The sequence below is a fragment of the Triturus cristatus genome, chromosome 8, assembly GCF_964204655.1.
Source record: "Triturus cristatus chromosome 8, aTriCri1.1, whole genome shotgun sequence".
In the NCBI taxonomy this organism is placed as follows: Eukaryota; Metazoa; Chordata; class Amphibia; order Caudata; family Salamandridae; genus Triturus; species Triturus cristatus.
Window position 1 is genome coordinate 208,302,137 of NC_140591.1, and position 22,637 is coordinate 208,324,773.

At 49.6% G+C, this 22,637-nt stretch overlaps 1 protein-coding gene across 1 annotated transcript in view; it reads right to left on the reverse strand.

Annotated features, from left to right (window-relative positions):
• Nucleotides 1-13,610: 13,610 nt before the first annotated feature.
• Nucleotides 13,611-22,637, reverse strand: part of IFNAR2 (interferon alpha and beta receptor subunit 2) — a 276,605-nt gene continuing 267,578 nt past the window's right edge. The window contains exon 8 of the mRNA XM_085621382.1: nt 13,611-17,716. Within this exon, the coding sequence (XP_085477508.1) occupies nt 17,039-17,716 (678 nt within the window). The 3' untranslated portion in view covers nt 13,611-17,038. The remainder of the gene's footprint in view (nt 17,717-22,637) is intronic.

A 22,637-nucleotide genomic window follows, 5' to 3' on the forward strand; every position in this document is an offset into this window, starting at 1 on the left:
GGGGATCGACATTGTCGGACCAATGGAACCCCAGACAGCATCAGGGCACAAGTTCATACTGGTGGTGGTGGACCACGCCACCAGGTATCCTGAAGCTATTCCCCTTAGGACCACTACAGCACCTGTGGTGGCACGGGCCCTACTTGGAGTGTTCTCCAGAGTGGGCTTCCCTAAGGAGGTCGTCTCAGACAGAGGTGCAAACTTCATGTCGGGATATCTGACTGCTATGTGGAAGGAATGTGGTGTCAACTACAAGTTCACCACACCCTATCACCCACAATGCAATGGGCTGGTTGAGAGGTTCAACCGGACCCTAAAAGGGATGATTCACGGACTACCTGAAAAGCTTCGGCGGAGATGGGATGTCCTGATACCCTGCCTCTTGTTCGCCTACAGAGAGGTCCCACAGAAGGGGGTTGGCTACAGCCCTTTCGAGCTTCTGTTCGGACATCCTGTAAGGGAACCCCTTTGTTTGGTAAAGGAAGGATGGGAGAGACCTCTCAGAAAGCCGGCATCAAACATTGTGGACTATGTGCTCGGTCTCCGCTCGCGGATGGCGGAGTACATGGAAAAGGCGTCTAAAAACCTGGAGGCGAGCCAAGAATTACAGAAAGCTTGGCACGACCAAAAGGCTGTCCTGACTGTGTACCAGCCTGGACAGAAGGTGTGGGTGCTGGAGCCAGTGGCCCCAGCAGCACTCAAAGACAAATGGTCTGGGCCCCACACGATCATTGAGCAAAAGGGAGAGGTCACCTACTTGGTAGACCTGGGAACTCCTCGGAGCCCCCACAGGGTGCTCCATGTAAACAGGCTCAAGGCATATGTCGACAGGGAGGGCATGGGCTTGCTCATGGCCACAGATGAGGGACAGGAGGAGGAGAGTGACCCTCTCCCAGACCTGCTCTCTCAGAACCCTGACGATGGATCAGTAGATGGTGTTGTCTTTTGTGGCAGCCTCTCTGGACATCAACAAGAGGATTGTAAACAGGTTCTTCAATCCTTTCGACATATGTTCTCTCTGACACCCAGTCAGACCAAGTGGTGTACCCATGAGGTCGACACTGGGGACAGTCTGCCCGTCAAGAGTAAAATCTATCGGCAACCTGATCATGTCAGAGACTGCATCAAGACAGAGGTGCAGAAAATGTTGGAGCTGGGAGTCATTGAACCCTCGGACAGCCCCTGGGCTAGTCCCGTAGTGCTCGTGCCGAAACCTCACACCCAGGGCGGTAAGAAAGAGATGAGGTTCTGCGTGGACTACAGAGGTCTCAATGCAGTCACTAAGACTGACGCCCACCCGATACCAAGAGCAGACGAACTTATCGACCGGTTGGCCTCGGCCAGCTACTTAAGTACGTTTGACCTGACAGCTGGGTATTGGCAAATCAGGTTAGCTGAGGAGGCCAAGCCCAAAACAGCATTTTCTACCCCGGGTGGGCACTATCAGTTCGTGGTAATGCCCTTTGGGTTGAAAAATGCACCTGCCACCTTCCAAAGGCTGGTGAATCGAGTTCTCACTGGGTTGGACAACTTCTGTGCGGCGTATCTGGACGATATCGCTGTCTTTAGCTCCACCTGGGAGGATCACCTGGTCCACCTGAGGAAAGTGTTAGAGGCCCTGCAGAAGGCAGGCCTCACTATCAAGGCCACCAAGTGCCAGATAGGGCAGACACAGGTTGTATACCTGGGCCACCTTGTAGGTGGAGGCCAGGTTCAACCATTGGAGAGCAAAATACAGGCCATCCAGGACTGGGCTCCTCCAACCACCCAGACTCAGGTTCGAGCTTTCTTGGGCCTGACTGGTTATTACCGGAAATTTGTCAGAAATTATGGATCCATTGTGACCCCGCTAAACGACCTGACAAGTAAAAAGATGCCAAAAAAAGTTCAGTGGACAGCAAGCTGTCAGAAGGCATTCGATGACCTAAAGCAGGCCATGTGCACAGCACCTATCCTAAAGAGTCCAGACTACTCCAAACCATTCATTGTCCAAACAGACGCTTCGGAGCTGGGTGTGGGAGCTGTTCTATCGCAACTGAATTTTGATGGTCATGACCAGCCCATAGCTTTTATTAGCAGGAGGCTGACCCCCAGAGAGAAGAATTGGTCAGCTATTGAGAGGGAGGCCTTTGCTGTGGTTTGGGCCCTGAAGAAGTTGAGGCCATACTTGTTTGGCACTCACTTCAAGATTCAGACCGACCATAAGCCCCTCTTGTGGCTAAATCAAATGAAGGGTGAAAACCCCAAACTACTTAGGTGGTCCATTTCCCTACAGGGGATGGACTTCACAGTGGAGCATAGACCTGGCACTGATCATGGCAATGCAGATGGGCTCTCCAGGTATTTCCACTTAGAGCAAGAAGACTCACCTGGTCAAGGTTAGCTTATTGTCCCAAAGTTTGGGGGGGGGTCATGTAGGAGAGTAGGGTCTGCAATCCTATGATCACCCAGATTTTTTTGCTTTTGCTTCATTGGTTTACGACTTTCTCCGGCTGTGGGCCTGCCAATCAGACCCACAGCCTAGCTGTTCTCTCTCGAAATTAACACACATGTACGTTAGGTGCATCCACTAATTGGAACTGGGCCGCCTTGTCAGTCCCTGTCTCAGCATACCACAGGTATCCAGGGCATCGGTGTACCCAGGGCCTACCAGGGGCTGAAGCATGTATTATGCCACCCCTGGAATGGCCGCCCAAATCTGACACAACTGGCTGCACGACAGCTGGGGCCACGTGGTGTAATCACCCGTTGCTGTAGGTGTAGTATTCCTACACCTAAACCCTAACATGGACACATGGGTTCCTATCAGTCACTCCTATGGCAGGCCTTATCAATCCTGAAGGCAGAGTGCAGGGGATCATGTGGGACGGTGCTCTGGCGCGAGCTGAGCTCGTCGACGGCTTGTGGAACCAAGTCCTAATAGCCGTTCCATGGTGACGCGGGCCAACTACTTTTAATGCCTTATAATCCTAGCGGTTATTTGCTAACTTTGGCCTCGCATCACCTACACATGTCGAGTAAGGTGTCATACGAATGGGAATACGAACCCCTCGCCAGTCCGGGTGACGGGGTTGGCATTCCCCCCCTTTTAGAGGGACACGACATGGAAGTAACCTTGAACCCCGGTTAAAGTTGACTCAAGCCTCAGCATCACAAAATGGATGCTGCCACCAGACACAAGTCTGACCTCCCGCTGCTGGGGGACCTTCCAGCAAAGGGAGCTTGGACAAAGGGTTTCCTGTCGAGGGCGGTGTTAGCACCGTCCCAGACAGGGTTTGTGTATCCCAGGTGGGCAGGGCTGAAAGGAAGGTGACTGCAAGTGGCACCCCGGTGCTCACTGTGCATAGCCCGGCTCAAACCAGTTTCGGGGGCACACCGGCCCCTGAGCTGGCGCGAAGCCGGACAAAGGATAGGGGTGTAACCACCCCCCTCCTGGCTCCACCCATAGGTAGAACCTAGTCACGGGCCAGCCCCTTTTCTTAGAATAAAGGTAGGAGCGAGTCCCCTTCCCAAATTGGATAATCAGATAATCGGATACCTCCGAATCACGAACCACTTTCCACGAAAGGAACTCTTGACTATTTCTGAAGACTCTCCCTTGTGGCTAAGGAGTAGCCACCCTGCACCAGCAGGCACCACCTAAGCGCTTGCGGTTTGCTGTAAGTCTCTCCTACGGATCAAGACTGCCCAGCTCGACGAGACCCGAGTTCCCTGCCATCTCTGACCTTTTACCTCCCTCATCAGCTCAGCTGAGAGTCGTAGGTGTGACGAGACCTGCGGGACCGGCTATCTTCAGGACCTGCACGACGCTTATCTAGCACGCCCACCGAGGGACCCTCGAGTGAGTGCACCTAGGGTTGAGAAACCCTAAACCCTGAGCAGCTCCAGCATCGAAGTCTGTCTCCCCAGCATCCACGAGATCTGCGTGGCGGCCCTTCCGCTCCTTGCTGTTCACCGCGTTGTCCGACCACTTGCCGACCGGCTTGTGGCCCGCTTCACGACGCACCACGTTTTGTTTCATCACTAGTCTGGTTGCTCCAGACTGGCTCTTGCTCCCCTTCAACAGAGGAGTACCCCGGACCCTCCTGGTCCACTCCCGACGCCATCTTGACTCCCCCGCTTGGGTGGCCACTGCCAAGATCCGCTGCCCCTTCCTAGGCCCAGCATCATCGACAGCCGACACCTTCGTGGGACAGCTCGCCCTCCATCCTGGTCGCCGCCGCGCCTCCTGGTCCGAGGAACAGCCGAGTCCAACGTCACCCACTCACCTGGTCGAGGTGACTTCCGCCGGTACCCTCCTGGTACCCACACGATCGCTGGCTAGCGGTTGAGAACTGAGTCCCCTCTGCTTTCAGGTTTCCTTCACCACCGATCCAGGCTTGGATCGCTCTGAACATCGTCACTGGTCGCCTGCCAGCAACTTCTTCTTTCAGGCTCCTGAGACTACACGAGGACTCCCGACATCTTGACGAACTTCACGCAGCCGCAGCCTCCGGGCTAGGTAACTCGAGCATCTCGGTGCTCCATCGCAGGTTCGCTCTACAAGTGTCCAGTTCCTTTTTCGTTTAGTCCCACTGATCGGATCACTCCGGGATCAGTATCTCCAGACTCTAACCATTCGCATTTCACTGTTAGTGTAGGTGGTTTCTCGTGCCCCTCGGGCATTTGTGTAAATTGTGCAACTGAAGTATTTTCCTAAGAGTTTTGTAGTGTGCTTAGCTCCCTGACTCATAAAGAGCCAGGGTAGTCCTGTTATAAATAAATATCCTTTTATTTTCATAACAACTTGTGTGGTGTCCTTTCACTTGGTGTTCAAGGGGTATACGTGATGGTAAACAGCTGGCTTAACACGCCCTCTAGAGTTTAGCCTAAGACTGCTCGTATCCACGCTACTAGGATAGCTGGTCTAAAAGGTTGACTTACAACCAATCATCAATAAGGGTCGTTTGGAATGATACACAGTGATCACTAGAATAGTGAGCACTACATATCAGGCCAACTTCTCACATCACCCACAAGGCGCAACACCACAACACCCCCCAGTACCTAGCCCAAAAACTTACCTTATCTGGAGGAAACAGACATTCAAGGAGCGCAGACAATCTACTTCTGAAACCTTCACGTTTCAAGAAGACTAAAACTTCCAACAGAGCATTCGCCGGAGTAGCGCCAAGAATATGGAACTCGCTTCCAACATACATCAGAAAAATCTCCTCTCTTCAAAAAGGAAGCAAAATTATTCTTGATGAGCAAATTCCTACCTTAAATCCGCACAATCACGACACCAGCTCTACAACCTCCTAACTACCTCTACTCTCGGGTTACTAGACCGCGAAGTTAAGACCTGCACGAACTTGAATTGTCTTTTATTTTCAGAACAATTCTCAATGCTGCTATTCTCTGTTACTTTTATATTATGTTTCTTTGTATCCAATGTTCTCCATCGAATTTGTTCACCTTGCTCTTTATGTAAAGCGCTCTGATACTCTAGCTTGGGTCTGGTTCGCGCTTAGAAAACTCTAAAAATAAATAAATAAATAATAAAACCTGCCCAAATACTCTGGCAAGGGTGAACGTTTCAATGGAACCCTGAAGAATAAGACAGCTAAGATATGCAGTAAACAGAGCTTAAGTGACCTGACGAATTACCTTTGGCACTCTGGTCAATTCTGGCCAACCCAAATCAAAAGACTGAACTGAGCACCTATGAAATAGTCATGGGGAGAACTTTGTTACTCCAGTCCAACCCGCAAATGTTTCCAGTTTTACTTGACTTACACCTACATGATGATGTGACTCTGCAACACTGTTTATTCCTTGTCTTTACAGCTTCTGTTCACGGATACCTGCCAAACACTTTTGCCTCCTCAACTGCTTCTGTGATCCCAGTAGTAGGAAGCCTCCCTCCTACATGATTCCCAGATAAGTCTGGAATGTCTCTTTGCTGCAAGCCTTGTTTGACTCTACACATGGCTGTATTTAAAGGGGCCAAGCACCATGTATGGCAGAATCAAAGGCACTGTCCTTGCGGCCCTCCTCCCGAACCAGCAGTTGCTCTAGCGTGGTAGTACTTTTAAATATTTTCTGAAATAATGAATTTTTTAAATACCCATTTTCAGACTTCGATTGCCGGGTGTCTATCATGAAGAACCAGCTTCTAAAGTGTTTAAAGTTTATCAAAGCTTTTCACTGGAGAAACTAGCAGCAAGCTGGAGGAGTTTATCACTTGGTGGTTGTACGCATCTTGTTTGATGGTTCTAGAGAAAGGAACACCTTCTGTAGCTTTGTGCACACCAATCCAACTGAGACCAATATTTCAAACCTTAAAATGGCTGCACCTGGCTGACGTTCTTAAGAGAGCACTTTTGATTCTCCGACGTATTACGGCTCCCATTGTAGATAAGACTCAATACTAACGGTTCCTGGTAAATACAAGATCTTTATAAGCTTTTTTTTTTAATTTTATTTTTAAACTTTATTTAAATTTGCAAAAGGAAACAGTACAGAAATGATGGCTGTGCGTTCCACAGTGACAAAGTGTGTAGATACACCACGACAATTCCAGCTCTCAGACAAAACGTACAAAGTAAGTATGGCATTAGACATCAGGACCCCATCTATCAACCCATCATCAACATTTGCCCGACTTGAAACAGGGGAAGCTGATACCAATAATCCACACCCAGGGCCCATAACCACCCCATCTCTCCGTGCACACCTCAACCCCGCTCGACGTCCGTGCCATCAACCCTCCCAAACCAAACGCGCCGCGGACCACACCATCCCATCCATCTCATGGCTGCACCACCCACGCAACGCCCGCGCCGTACTGCCTACCCCACTCCCGTTGGGACTATACCGGAATGTAAGTGCGATGGGGGGGAATCGGGCAGACCTGCGATGTATGTTTTATAAGGGCCCCAGATGTCCCCAGGGCGCGCCACCGTGGGGAGGAGACCAGAGTAGAGTTCGCTGTTCGTGCTGCAGAAAGCCATGGCAGTGAGCCACGACTTGGCCGTAGGAGCCAGTCTATCCCCCCAGCGCCTGACGACTTCACGCTTGGCAAGCAGTAGTCCCATAGAGGCCAGCCTACGAACCTTCTTAGGGAAATTTGCCGTGTAGCCCAACAACGCAACCTCAGGAGTAGGAACAAGCGTAAGCCCTAACATGTCCTCCAGGACTTTGTAAACCTGTGTCCAGAACGATTGCAGTCTCGGACAAGTCCAGGACAAGTGAGCAAAGTCAGCATGTGGTGCCGAGCACTTCCAGCAGAGGTGTGGCCGTGCTGGGTCAATCGAATGGAGTCTATCTGGGGTCATGTACCAATGGTGCAGGAATTTATAGTGAAGGAGTTTGTGGCGACTGTTCAGTGACACCGTAGCAGTAACCTTACAGCAAGCCGTCCACTGTTCGTCCGTGATAGGCCTACCCAAGTCCGTCTCCCATTCCGCCCGCGCCCGGTCATCCGTACTCGGGAGCAAAGCCGCACACGCCCTGTACAGCCTCGAGACAATATGGGCCCCCGTATCGTTATCAATAAGGATGGTAAGGGGTTCAAAGGAAGCGGGCTCAAGGGGGAAACCCTCAATTACCGCCCTGGCCGCGCAATAGAGTCGGCGAAGAACGAACCTATCCATGAATGTAGCCTCGCTGAACCGCGCCTCCTCCGATGTCGAGAATATGTGCCCTCCAGGGTATAAATCCCCCATCTTGGTGAGGTTAAATTTACTTATCGTGCGCTACACAATAGCCTCATCCGTGCCCGGTAGCAACCCAGGGTTGCGAATAGGGAGAGAAGAGGAATATAGGCGAGGGTGGGCTAAGTAGCTCAAAAGTTTCTTCCAGGCCCAGCTGGTAGTGGATACCGTTTGAATATCCACTGGGCTTCTGGGGACTCCCTTGGGCAAAACGGCCGCCAACTGACCCGGGAGAACAAAGTCCGCCTCTGGGGGAAGAAACGGGATCCGAGCGTCCGGATGATACCAGGCATAGGCATGAGAACACTGCGCTACCAGGTAGTATAAATACAAATCAGGTACACCGAGGCCTCCCCTATCCTGCGGAAGTGTAAGAGTCCTCCAGCGGATCCGGGGGTGCCTCCCTCCCCAGACCAGTCGGATCAGGAGGGACCTCAGGGTGGAAAAAAAGGACCGGGTGAGAGGAACAGGGATGTTATTAAAGAGATATAAAAATTTGGGGAGCACTACCATTTTTATGATGGCTATTCTGGCCGACATGGAGAGCGGGAGGCGCAACCACCCCTCCACCTGCGTCTCCAGCCTCGCAATTGCGCGGCCATAATTGAGGCGTATGATTTCGTCCGTGCTCAAATGTATCTGAATGCCCAAGTAACGTACCGAGTCCGAGCACCACTCCAATGGGAACTCACACTGCCACGGGGAGGTGCTGCTAGTCAAAGGGAATATGATGGACTTATGCCAGTTTATGCCCAGTCCCGAGTGGCCACCGAAGCGCAGGATCTCACGAATCAGGGGGGCAAGATTAATATGCGGCTCTCTCACATACAGGATAGTGTCATCTGCATAAAGGGAGGCAAGCAATGGGCCCGTCCGGAACTGGAGACCTCTGTGGAGGTGCCGTTCCTGGAAATGCCGAATCAGGGGGTCCATAGCTAAAATGAACAAGAGCAGGGAAAGCGGACAACCCTGCCGCGTGTTAGAGAGAATGGGCGTGATAACGTACCGTTGATACGCAGGCGGGCCGTGGGGCGGCTATAGAGGAGCCGAGTAGTAGCCAGGAAATTCGCCGGCATGCCCATGCGCTCCATAACGGCAAGAAAGAAAGGCCATTCTAAGGAATCAAACGCCTTTTCGGTATCAAGGAGGATCGCAGCAGCAGGTGTGGCCGGGTTAATTCTGTGCAGAACAGTGAACAACGTCCGCAAATTCAGCGACGTCGAGCGGCGGGGGACAAAGCCCGATTGCACGGGCGATATAATGAATTCCATCAGTTGGGAGAGTCTGTTGGCCACTATTTTGGCCAAGATCTTATAGTCCGTGTTTAAGAGGGAGAGGGGTCTATACGACCCACACAAGGACGGGTCCTTGTTTGGTTTCGGGAGCAACACCACGACCGCCTCTCCAAGAGTAGCCGGGAGGGAACCACGCTCCAACGCCTCCGCATAGACCTCTATGAGCTTAGGCGCCAGCAGATCCGAGAAGGCCTTGTAGAAATCCCCGGAAAAGCCATCAAGGCCCGGGGCAGAAGAACTCCGAAGCACTTTAATCGCCCCCCGCACCTCCGTCACCGTTATGGGCTCCGCCATAAACTCCTGCATGCCCCTATCCAGGAAAACAAGAGCAATTTCCGATAGGTAGGCGTCTCGAGAGGCCGTGGAGTCACCCAACCTGGAGGTATATAACTCAGTGAAGTAGGCCAGAAATTCGTCCCGAATCTCAGCGGGCGTTGTGCGGAGCGCACCGTCCACGCCCTTCACTTCGGCTATTAGGGACTTACTATACGGCAGTCTCAGAGCTTGCGCGAGCGTGCGCCCCGCCCGATCCCCCTCCCCATACCGCCGAGCCACACAGTATTTTCCCAGATAGAGGATCTCCTTGTCCACGGCCTCCCGAAAGTCCGACAGTAGGCGCAAGCGCCTGGCAAACACCTCGTCGGAGGGCGACCGTCGCGCCTCAACATCAATAGCGTCCAGCTGCGTCTGTAAGTGTGTGATTGTTGTGCGCAGTGCCCTCAGGACCCCAGCCTGTTTTGCAATGCAGACCCCTCTGATATAGGCCTTGAACCCCTCCCAGAGTACTGCCCACGAGTCCACAGAGCCAGTATTTATCGTAAAGTAGTCTTCTATCGCTGCAGACACCTCATGGACAAAGAGGTCATCCAAAAGCGCCCTTCTGGGGAAACGCCACTGCCGCTCAAATCCCTCCGGGCGAGGAACGTCTAAACCTAGTGCGACAGGAGAATGGTCAGAGTATGTTCTAGGGAAGGTTTTCAATGCGCGGAACCAGAGGGACAGGGCCGGGGATAGGAGCCAGTAGTCAATCCTGGTCCAAGTGTTGTGTTGCCCAGAGAAGTGCGTGTAGTCAGTGGTGCCCGGGTTGCGCCTGCGCCAGATGTCAGTCAGAGAGAAACGACTGCAGAGGTCCAGGAGTGCGCGCCTCGCCCTAGACTTGGAATCAGTGGCCCCAGAGGTGCTGTCGAGCCCCACATTCAGTAGCAAGTTGAGGTCGCCGCCAAGCAGGATATCCGCGGGCGCAAGGGATGCTAGCTGGGCCGCAAGCGCATGGAAAAAATCCGGGGAATCAGTGTTAGGAGCATATACACATACCAGAGCAACCACATGGCCCATCAGCACCCCTCTCACTATGCAGTAGCGCCGCTCCCTGTCCCCCAGTAATGTCTGGCAGTGAAACGGGATCCTCTTATGAATCAGCACCGCTGTGCCTGTAGCATAGTTGCTGAAATTGGAAAAATAGCGGTGAGCGCCCCAGGAAGCCGCAAAACGGGCATCCCCCGAGGAGTGTAAGTGCGTCTCTTGAAGAAAAGCAATGTCAATCCTATGCCGATTTAAGTAATGTAGTATCTGTTTGCATTTACGCTGATTGTTTAGGCCACGGACATTCCAAGTCATTAATGATAGATTGACAGGAGCTTCATTCAAACCTATCTGGGCCATCGATGCCAAGCTGTTCGTAGTGGGAGCAAGAAAGACGCAGCATCCCCGTGTATCAATGAAAACAGCTCACACACAGCCAAGTCATGAAGATCAAACTTGCATATCCCCACCCCCCTCCCCCCACCCAGCCAAACCACGCAAACGTGAGGCAGTCCCCAACCTAGAAGAAAAAAACATAGCTCTAAACAGTAATACCAAATGTGTACCAACAAAAGGAGATAGAGCATCACAACCAAAAAGTGCTCCCAACGGTTTCAACCAAAGGGGGGGTGACAACGATCCGCAATCAACCCAGCGCAGCTTAACCAGTATATTCCAAATGTTCAAAAGTCCTCAAATAGCAAGAGTCAGTGAAAACTAAGTTAGAACACGGGCGCAGTCTCAGCCGACACCGGAGGTCGCAAACAGGTCCTGGCTGGCCGCCGACCCACTGCGAGGGGGAGAGCGTCCATCCCCATCTCCCCCCGGCTTGTAGTTGCGACAGAATTCCTGCACCTCAGTGGGGTTGTGAAAGAGCCGAGCACGGCCATCGATCTCGACCCGGAGACGGGCCGGGTAGAGCATACCATATTTGAGGCCTAGATTCCGCAGTGCAGCCTTCGCCCCCGCATACTTCCGCCTGGCGTCTTGGACCGTGGCCGTGAAATCAGGGTAGAAGGAGAGCCTCGAGCCCTGCCAAGTGATCTCACCCTTCTCTCTGGCAAGATGCAGGGCAGTATCACGGTCCCGAAAGTTCATGACACGGGCAATAAGCGGGCGAGGCGGGAGCCCCGGGTTAGGTCGCGGCCCCAGGGAGCGATGAGCTCTCTCTACCACAAAGCCCGGAGTGAAGGATTCTCTCCCAAAAATGTCAGCCAACAGTTGTTCCACAAAAACGTCAAGTCGGCCCGTGGCCGTGGATTCCGGCAACCCAGTGATCCGCACGTTGTTGCGCCGACTGCGCGATTCCAAATCCTCGTTCTTGATGGCCACTTCTTTCAATATGCGCTCCAACTTGTCTACCCGCTTGGACTCATGCACTGATCTGTCCTCAACGGCAGAGATCCGGACCTCGGCCTCCCCCAAACGCTTGTCGTGAGCCTGGATCTTAGCCCCCATGGTTTCAAGCGTCCTATCCAGGGCATCGAAGCGGCCATCCAAGGCCCTGAAGCCGGCACGCATCTCCTGCAGCCAGTCCGGGGATGGGGCACGGGCCGCCGGGCCACCGGACACGCCATCGGACGGACCCGGCATATCAGGGCGATTCTCCGCTGGCTGCTCAGGTAGTTTCTCGAAAGGCAATGTTTTCTGCTTGGGGTCCCTGCGACCCATGACCCCGACCGTCGGGCGTCCACCAGTCTGCTGCCTGTAGCGCAGAGTTGGCCCAGTTATGCTGCAGCAACAGTCCGGCAGGTTAGTTCAATCTGTCGCCAAGCCGCTCAGGTCCCCAGGAGTTGCAGCGCCCACCGGACGCCGGAGCCGACCCGACTATACTGTGTAGCAGGCCAGGGCCATCACCAGATGCAGCAAGGGGGGTCCAGAATGGGAGGAGGGGGGACCATAGCGAGGCAACCAGCAGCCGAGCTCCGGAGTAACAAGGAAGGGCGAGGGAGGACAGCCCGACCAGGCCGCAGAGCACAGGACACACTCAGAGAGGGCCCAAAGACAGAGGCGGAGACAGCCCGAGCACCGGCCTAGCGAAGCGTCCAACCCGCCCCCCCCCCCACCGCCAGCAGGCCAACCCGCCACCCCTCCCCGGCCCCCCGACCCAGCAGCCCGGGGCCCAAGGGAGGAGAAAACGATCGAGGTAGCGCCCGGCGCGCCGGGCAAGAGCCGGACGCCCGGTCGCCCCCCGGCCCGCAGCGGCGCAGGGAGAACCGCAGACACCCGCCAGCCCGCACCCCGGCGCTCAACGCCCCTCCCTCCGCCCCCCCCGGTACCTGTCTCCCGATCAGCCGCCGTCCACGCACTCGCGGCTGCGAAGTCTGAGTCAGCCCGCCATCTTGGGCCCTATGGTGATGCGTCCTCCTCCGGTCGCTCCAAAGCTGCGATCGGCCCGGTCCACATCCCGGCTCGCTCCGGGGCCACAGGAGAACCAGCGGCGGCGTCAGGGGTCCCGCGCCCGCATCAGGAGGGTGAGGAAAAGAGCTTTAGCGCCGGGCTGACGGCGGAGCTTCAGCGCCGCGCGGCCATCGTAGCTCGCGGCTTGGCCACGCCCCCCCCAGATCTTTATAAGCTTTGAATGGCATTGCAAGTTTTCTTCCTTTTCATGGTATTTTTGTGGTCATATTGTTTAACAATTGTAGGATAGATTTGTTATGCAAAGCATTTTATCTGGGGACTGAGCTGTTGCTCACACCTTCTTACCATGTGTGATGAAAAATACTCTTAACGAAACTTGTTTCCCTCTCAGGAGGCCCTTATGTGGACAGTAAAGGAGCTCAGTCACAGGTAATATCAAAATGAGGATTTCTCTCCTCAGCCTGCCGGGGACAATTTCTTAAAATCTGTTACAAGGATTAAGCATCAGCAGGATCTCTATCAGTTAGACTGGCATTTTACTCTTTCAGTGTATGAAAATGAAAGATGGGAGCATTTAAATATCTTAAAATCATACATGTCACCATTTGCAGTGCAGAAAGAGGGAGGAAAAAAAACATTATTGGGGGATATGTTTTTCTCCATTGAAGTAGCGACAAATTTAGGTGGTTTGCTGCTAAATTAAAGCTGCTTCAAAAACCATAAATCTCCCGTATGAAATGGGTCTGTTGGCATGTATGGAAAATGGAACTACCACCTTAGCTAGCTGTGGTGAATGAGGGACGCAGTACTATCAGAGGAATCTTGCAATCTACATGTCTACAATACTATGAAAGAATACATCTATATTGTTATAGGAAAAAGAACATTACAGCAGACATTTGAAAACATCTCTTAAAAGTAGAACCATTATGAAGAGAAGTAACTGCAAACCAGCCACAACAAAAGAATATATTTTATTTACAATAAAAAAACAATACTTGTTCCTATACAGACAGTAGTATACAAAATGTAATACTTGTTTTTGAGAAATGTAAAAAAAGGAAATGACTCGGTTTTTCAGGACTGATACATTAAGAGTACTAATTAGCTATGTGGCAATAAAAAACATGTGTGCAAGCAAACCTGGTAAAATAACAGATATTGGCTAAGTAGTGGACTGGGCACCATCAAATCTGAAATGAAATGACCTTTTATAGAAAGATTAGAGAGATTTGAAGAATGCTGCTCCCCTCATCTCACTCACAAAACACTTGCTGATCATTATAAAAGTGACCAAATAATTTGCATCCTTAACATTTTGCTTACACAAGTATAAATTTGCCACAGCTCTTTACCTGCTTTAATTATGTTATAATAATGCTACACTTGCCAAACAGTAGAATCTGGCCTTATACCCTAATTTTAGTTTTTAAAATGAGTGATGTAAATCATGTCCCTACCCACAGTAACACTGATGTATTCTTTTCACCTTTTCATTTGTAACAATACTCCCTTGATCAATTGATTCAAATAAGAAACCAAAATCTTTATAGGCACAACATACAAGGAACTTAGTTACTCAGACCTAACAGACAACTCTAACCTAATGAAAGATGTGCCCTATCTCGAACATTTTTCATTTGAATTTAGGTGCTTTGCAAATGTCCTCTTGGGTGGTTGACTCCTGGACTGATATATAGGTGTGGACTGTATGGCTGAGCTTACAATAGTGGGGTGTTAACAATGCACTGTCCAGATCCTTCGCCTTGCATAGGGGAAAGAGGCAGGAGAACCCACTGTCACCAATGATAATCACGCTTGTGCTGGGGCCTTGGCAACCTGGGTGCATCATGACCCACTATTAAGGGTTTTAGTGGGGAGGGTGATTGGGAAGAATGTATCTCCCTCTACGTTGATGATATACTGCTCTATGCCACACAACCCCACCTCACGGTCGACAGAATACTACATGTCTTCCAGCTTTTCGGCGACTATTACTGTTACCAGATTAACTTGGATAAGCCCCTTATGTTTCCCCTTGCGGGAGGCACCCCTATCCTGTCGTCTAGGTGCATCGCCCCAATAGTTCATGATGGTTTCCAATACTTGCCATCTATGTCACACGGGGTGCTGGGCAAACCTCCGAGGAATTTGTTCCCTCAATTGGATGCCTGAAGAGTGATGTTACACACTGGCGGTCGCTCCCAGTGTTCTTGATGGGCAGGGGTGTCATCTTCATGATGATGTCTCTTGCCCGCCTACTCTATGTTTTCCAGAACACACCATACAAAATACCGTCTGATTTCTTCAAAAAAGTTGACTGTGAACTGCAACAACTTTTGTGGGATGGAGGTAGTTCTAGAATTGTGCTCTGCAAGCTCCTAGATGGGTATATGAGGGGTCTTTCAGTTCCAGATATACAGTACTACTGGACTGCCCAACTGATAACAATCAACAACTGGGTATTTGGGGACAATGTGGATTCGCAATCCAGCTTGGATCGTGAATCCATGGGCGGCCGGGGTTACCCATCCCTTCTCTATAGGAGTGGACAAAAAGGAGCACACCCGACTCACGCTCCAATAATGGTGATGGCATGGCAAGACACACTGGATTCCTGGGTTGGGAGGGCAGACTGACAAATAAGACTCTGCTGTGAGACAGCGACCTACTGAGGAATTGAGGGCCTGAAATGGTTCTCGAAATGGGCGATACTAGTGTTGAGCATCTGGGTGATGTGTGGAGATGGTATGCTATTGTTACCTTTGAGGAAATGTATGAGATGGCAGAGTCAGAGAGTTTTAGATACCAGAAGTTGGGGCACGCACTGCAGCACCACTGGTGGGTGAACAATTGGCACACCACTAGAGGATCGCTTACTCTTGGGTCCCATGCCAGATAAAGCCATCTCTCTGACCTGTAGGAAGTTAATGAACACCCCTGATCCTCTGAAAGAGCTACGGGAGGTATGGGAGGGGGACATTGGCCTTATTGAGAATGACGACTGGGTGGAGGCAATACAGAGCCACAATAAGGTTGCCATACACCCCAGTTTCCGTTTAATCCAGTTGTGGGTACTGTATAGATTGTATTACTTTAGATAACTCCTGCACCGAATGGGAAGATGTGACATGGCCCTCTGTGCCAGGGGATGCGGTATGGTGGGCTCTTTCTTCCACATATTGTGGGAATGTTCTGAAATCCAGCAATACTTGAGGGGGCTTGGGCAAGTTATGGCCTGGGTAACGGAACTCTCAGTACCATTGGAAGCTAGGTGGCTACTTCTGAACATGATGGATGAGGAAGTGTGGCCCAAATTTCAGAGGCTGTGGCTGGCGATTGCTTGTCGCTAGGGTAGCTAAGCAGAATATAGGGCGGGTTTGGGGAGTGGGTGGACCTCCACGTGTAACTGATTGGGAATTTGATGTGGACTTGAGTTATAGAGCAGAACAGGTGGTGTATCAGCGTCGGGCTGCCAAAGGAAATGGGAGAAAAGTTTTGACAACTGACATCACTATAGACTAGAGGATAAGAGGTAGTTCCCGCTTTATAATGGTGAAGGTGTGGTTGATTTGATTTTGGAAACGTGGTGTCACTGTACATGTGCGTTGTAATGTTTTCATATAATCCTGGTGAACACTGTTGAGACAAGTATCTTTGCAATGTTGTTTGTGCAAATGTGCTTTTCAGCCTGTTTGTTGTACACTGAGCTACTATTTAATAAATAAAATAAAAAATAAAAAACAATAGTAGGATGCAGCCTGTCTGCTTAGATTGTTCATCCTCAGGCTCTGCACAACAGCAGCGCGGGACCCAGACGAGAGATGCACTGGAGAAACAGAATCAAACTGGTCACAGAGAAAGGCAGCAACAGATGTCACAGTGGTCTAATTTTCAGAATCAATATATCAGTACAATAACCTAGCAGTGTATGTTTAAGAACAAAAGGTTCTTACATTTGTCTGGAGTGGCCTTTAAGGGTGGCCTCATTTCTCACTGGTCATTGAGGAACTCCTTACCATGGCAAGCTTCCAAAGTCTCTTTATATACGTCTTGACTTTTCTTCTTAAAATTAAAGAAGAATTCTCATAGAGTCTGCCATATGGGATCGCTCTTTCCCTGCATCAGCAAGAGACAGTTCTATTACGCTGTGCCTTTGCTTACTGGTGGAGCTGTGAAACCTGCAGGCTGCGTATGATTGGTCCCGGTAGAGATTGGAAGGGGTGCTAATGAAAGAGAGTTAGTGTGGCTGAGAAAGAAACAAGTGAGGACAACATCCTAATATGCAAATGGAAGACACATTTCAAACCGAGGTACTGAGCTAACATATTAAACTGTAAACAGCTGTAACTTTTGTTAAAATAGTTTTTTGAGATCTTCAGCTCATCGCCTCATGTATTCAGAAACCTGGTTTTCTTCTTCAGCATCATCACTTTCATCTGTGTCCAGTGCATCATTAGAAAAACAATCCTCAAGAACCTGAGATAATTCAGCCATTTGTACACCCAAGTTGTCTGCTAAAAAGTCAAAAGCAAGTAGAGGTGCATTAGAATCCTGTGAGCTTGCTGAAGACTCCTGGTCATCTTGAGAAGATGCTTGACTAGCCAAATTGTTCTCGCTTGGCTTCCCTGAAGTCCCTAGTAACACAGAAGCTAAATTGACATTGAAATTTTCACTGTTGTCCAACCGTGCTAAGGAACATTCCCCGCTCATTAAAGGTGTCAAGAGTTTGCTTGTTCCGCTCTCATCCTTGTCCGTGGATGGAAGCCCTTCAGATTCTGCCACTTCAGTACATAGAGTTTTGTGGCTGCTCATATCAACAACTGAGGAGCCTGTGAATGTGTGTGATGTGTTAATGTCTGAAGTGCTGGTATCAATAGGAAGAGTGTTTATATCAATTCGACATGCATACACTTCATGTACATCTTCTCCATCACTTTCATCTTCATCGATGCTGCATTCTAAGACTTTTTTCTTTTTTGCTATCCACTGAATCTCCACAGGCCACACTTGCTCAGGTAAGAATTCGGAACATACGTTTTCGCTCCTGGAAATCTTGGTCTAATGAAGAGGAAAGCATAGGGTTAATAAAAACACAATTTACAAATAACAGGCACCCACAGGAGCATATTATGTTTGTGACTCTATAGAGAACAGTAAGTGGACATTTCACCTCACGACACACAATGACACGCTTTATACACACGTGTGCTACACAACAATATCTGTCTTTTTGTTGTTCAGCCCCCTCCCCATTTATTTTGCATACCTGTCTTTTATCAGTTTGCCACTCTTTCATGGTCCCTAAGAAAAGAGATGGCTTTTAAGGGAGGACAGGGATGTGAGTACAGACTTTTGCGGTCCATGTCTTTCTGATTTTTTTTTTTTTTTTGTGGTACCCCTGTCCGCCTGCATTTTTTTCTCTTAACAGCGGTGGCATCCATATCCCTGTATTCTGTCCCCACCAGCCCATAACATTTTGCTTCCTGCATCAGCCACGCCATTTACATACATGGTGCAGTGCATTTTATGAGATGTGGTGCCATTTAGGTTCTGGCTCTAATCGTAAATATGGAAAGAACCGACCTGAATTAATACGTATAACAGCAAAGGCACCAAATACATGTTACTGTGCCTTTAGACTGAACCTTAGCAATCATGGCACGATGAAATGTGTGATTACATTAAGGAAGAGGAATACTTTGAGAACGTATTTCAGCCCAAATGACACTATAATGTACCAAAAAACAGATCTAATTTAGGAGTTTAGCCCCAGTAGGTAAAGATTTGTTTTCCAAATGCGGCTCGTGCATTTGCTGTCAGTACACAGTGCATATAGCCAGGGTCCGTCATTTACAAACATTTAAGCAAATATGGTATTACCTATTTTATAAACTGCAACACAGAATTTCCTGGCTACATTATTAATTGTGCTTCTTATAAATAGTAACTAGAGAATTGTTCCCCTCAAATGTGTTTAAAAGGAGCACAAAAGTACCATTAGGAGTGTAGACTGTTAGTATTTGATGGTGCATAATTTTGTCGAGACATTGAAGCCTATCAAACTGCAGGGGATACATAATGTTAAGGCAAAAAGGAGGAGGGAACTGAGACTGAAAGTTATGTGAGATACAAATCTACTGAAAATATTATTCTCAAGAGGGATAGAGACTTTTTTGCAGTTGTTCACATCTCGCCAATAGATGTAGCAACATCAGCAAAGTTAACTCAAGGTTATTTATTATACCTGATGAATGTGAACAGATAGTTTGAAATCCAAATTTGATCTCAAACTTGTTGCGTGTCAAAATGGCTTTGGTAAGTTTATTGTTTAAACACACAACACCCCCCCCCCCCCTTGCATGTACAGTATAACGTATATGCTATGTTCGTGTTTCACCCTTAATGAAACAGGTGCAGTTACAAATGTTGTAAATCATATTACAGATAATATTGCATTTCACATTACCCTTACCACTCTGACAGAAGTGACTATGAAAGTAGGATCATTAATTGGTATGATTAGTAGTTGTTTTTTAATTCCATTTCACGTTTAAGTGTTAATTATTGGTATGAATATCGTGTGGTCATAAGCATTACATCTGATGTACAAGTTATGGTTTGCATGGCTGTTATGAGAGTTATGGATTTTGCTCCTAGCCATACCTAGAGAATTTCAGTGTTTTCCGGTCTTAATTCGTGAACATAATTGCACTTTAACTCAGATTTTTTTTTTTAGGTAAATTTCTAAGTTTAAAAAAAAACATATATTGAGGTGTTATAACCACCTCTAACCATAACTTCACTTTAACCTTTGTTTTTTTCAGTGAATATTTGGTGTCTTTTAGATCATACACAAACTCCAAGAGTTCCTTAAGAACAATACTCCCTGGGCAGCCAGCACCTACAGCTTGCAGACTTCGGCTACGAGAAGCAGGAGATTGCCAGAAAGCCTGGCCTACTGGAAGGCCCTGTCCCCAGCACTCTCTGGGTAGCCAAGCTCGTTATGCGCGGCTGAACGTCGTGTACAGCCTACAGGCCCTGCCCCCACCCTCTGAGCAGACAACCAGTGATGCAATGGGGCCTTCATGCGTGTGCTTCGGGACTGACCACAGGGCGCAGCCTCCTGCCAGCCCCTGCAGCCAACTCATCATCGGCGGCCAACACCCAGAGCTCATGGTCTTCTGCATTGTGGCACAGGGATTGGCCGTGCTCCTGGCCTCTGTCTAGGCCCTGCATCCAACACTTGATAAGTGCCCAACTCTGCTGTGTATGGCTGTGTGCAGTGGGTTTGCCTGCAGAGTCAGAGTTCATGGTATTTGGCTGAGAGGAACAGGGGTGGCCGCAGGGCCTTACCTTCAGCCATCTTCTGTGCCCAAAACCCACCACAAGCTCTTTGGCTGTGCACACTGGGGTGGTCGTCATAGGGCCTCTGGAACCCTGGACTGCGGTGGGCCCTGCTCCCAAATTGTTGCACCCACCAACAGTGGCTACTGATCAAGTACGCCAAACAACAATGAGGTTGGATCCCTATAAAGCAGAGTAGCAGTTGTGCCCATCAATAGACACAAGAGAAATAAGACTCCTATAGCTAAAAGTTAAGTTACTTTATGTAAGGTTCCAACAAATCAGCTGTATCATCCAACTGAATTGTGCAAATATTTTAAGTAAAACGTTATCATTATTCTTCTGGGCAGATTGCACAACAATTTAAACACAATACTTTTTTCCTCAAAACGTTTTTTTTTTCTTTTCTTGAAGCATCAAAATGCAATGGTGGCAACAGACAGGCTTCACCCACACAGGCCAACATACATATGAATCCATGAACCCTCAAACAGTGGTGCATGACCTCAATAGTGTCTCACAGTATAACACATTACTGAAACAAAAACAAAAAACACATCACACCGCAGCCCTCTGCTGCACATCTGTCAAACAGGACTAATCTACAACATAAATCTCACCACCCACCCAGCATTATCCACCCCCCCCCCCCAACTCCAGAGCACGTGCCAAATGCTCTAATGTCAGCTTCTAATGGCCACAGTGGTATGGGGAAGGGCTCCAAGGGTATCCTGTTTTTAGGCAGCTTATACGATAATACTTTTTAGGACATCCCTAGGCTATATAAAATAGGCATTATAGCCTCGTACTGCGGTCTAGGCCTTCCTTCCTGACCTCGAGGCGGGGCCTTAGGATCTTTCCAAACTTGCACTGTCTCTTTAGGCAATGAGAAGACCCAACCAAAGGCGGGCACGTTTATATCTATTACCATCTATGTCATCCGTGATATGCAACAAGGCACACCGAGGAGTCCGCGGCAAAGTCAGTGCCAGAACCCTCTCAAGACAGTGAAACACTCCCTCCCAAAAGGTGGCCAACACTCTGAACTCCACGACTGTGTGTATAAAGTCTCCTGCCTCCGTCTGACACAACAGGCAACTTGCCGACCCTATCAGTCCTCTCCTTCACAGGCGCTCTCTGGTAAGGAATATTCTGGGCAGATATTGTAGGTGAATTAGCTGGTATTGGGACACAATACAGTCTCCCTAGTCAAGGCCAATGCTGCCACCCAATCCTCATCTTGCATGGGACATAAATCTTGTCACCTGGCCTCCTGCAGGTTTCCGTAGGAGTCGGGCATTACCCACCAGCGACTTGTAAAGGTTTGATATTTTGTGTTCCAAGATATTGCTTAGTAAGATCTTGCCCTCTAAGGGGCTGATCTCCGGTATCTCAGCTGGGGTGGGAAGTTGGGCGCAAGAGCATAAAGAAGCTGCATAAGCTTGCGAAGTGAGTGTAATGGAGGCTGAACTCTTCTGGGAGTTCCACGAATGACGTAAGGGAGTTGCTTTGGAGCACATCATCCAGCCGGGTGATTCCAATAAGGTCCCAGCGGCGAAAGCCCGCAGCCCCGTCTCTCGAAAAGCAGTGCATACCAATAAAGGAGTGTCCAACGTGAGACGACCCTTCCATCCCGCGGCTGCCACCGACTCTCTCCAAACCCTGGGAACCACCGGAGCAGCCAGAGGGAGCCCATGGGGCTTCGTCTCTCCATAAAATAGATGTTGGCCCAACACCACCTGATACATATGCAGGGTCCCGGAATCCCCCGAACCACCAATCGTTCAAGACCGCCAGCTGCGCTGCCCTGTCATAAGAGTGGACATCTGGTGTAGCTATGCCACCATCATGGGTCAATTTACAACATTTTGACAATGCGTTACACGGTAGACCATGCCTCTATAGAAACCCTGCAGAAGCAAATCTATACAAGCGAAAAAGAAAGGCGGGACAGGGAATGGGAAGTTGTAAAGTTGGTATACTAGGTGGAGAAGTGCCACCATTTTGAAAATAGCAGTCAGACGATCCAGCTGGGGCTGAATATTAGGCTCTCTTGCTCTGGCCACGTCCATAGTGACATACACCCCCAGGTATTGAGCCTTCCCGGGAAACCGTCAGTCCCGTCGCCCATGTCAACTCCGGGGTTCAATCACCTACCAAATAGACTGAAGACTTGCCAAGGTTGACCCTCAGCCCAGAAACGCCTCCATAAATCTGCAATATCTGAAGTGCACATGATCCCCACAACTTGAGGAACAAGAGCACTTCTTTCACATATAGCGCGATACGTTTCTCAACACCCGAACCCATTCAAATCACTGCAGCTGTGCATCCACTCTGGCCCATTCTGCCAAACGCTCAATCACCAGAGCGAAGGGGAGCAGTGATAGTGGGCATACCTGGCAATATGGAACAGCTTGGAGATGGCCCTTCCCACCCACATCTGGGCCATAAGATCCGTGTGGAGGATGCGAACAGAACTGACATACTTAGGTCCGAATTTCATTTTTGCCAGGAGTGAGAAGGAGGAAGGCCATCCCACGGAGTCAAAAGCTTTGCAAAAGTCCACTGGCAATAGTGTCCCATCACTGTGGAGACATAAGAATAGTGCAATTGCATTGTGGACTCTCCCGAT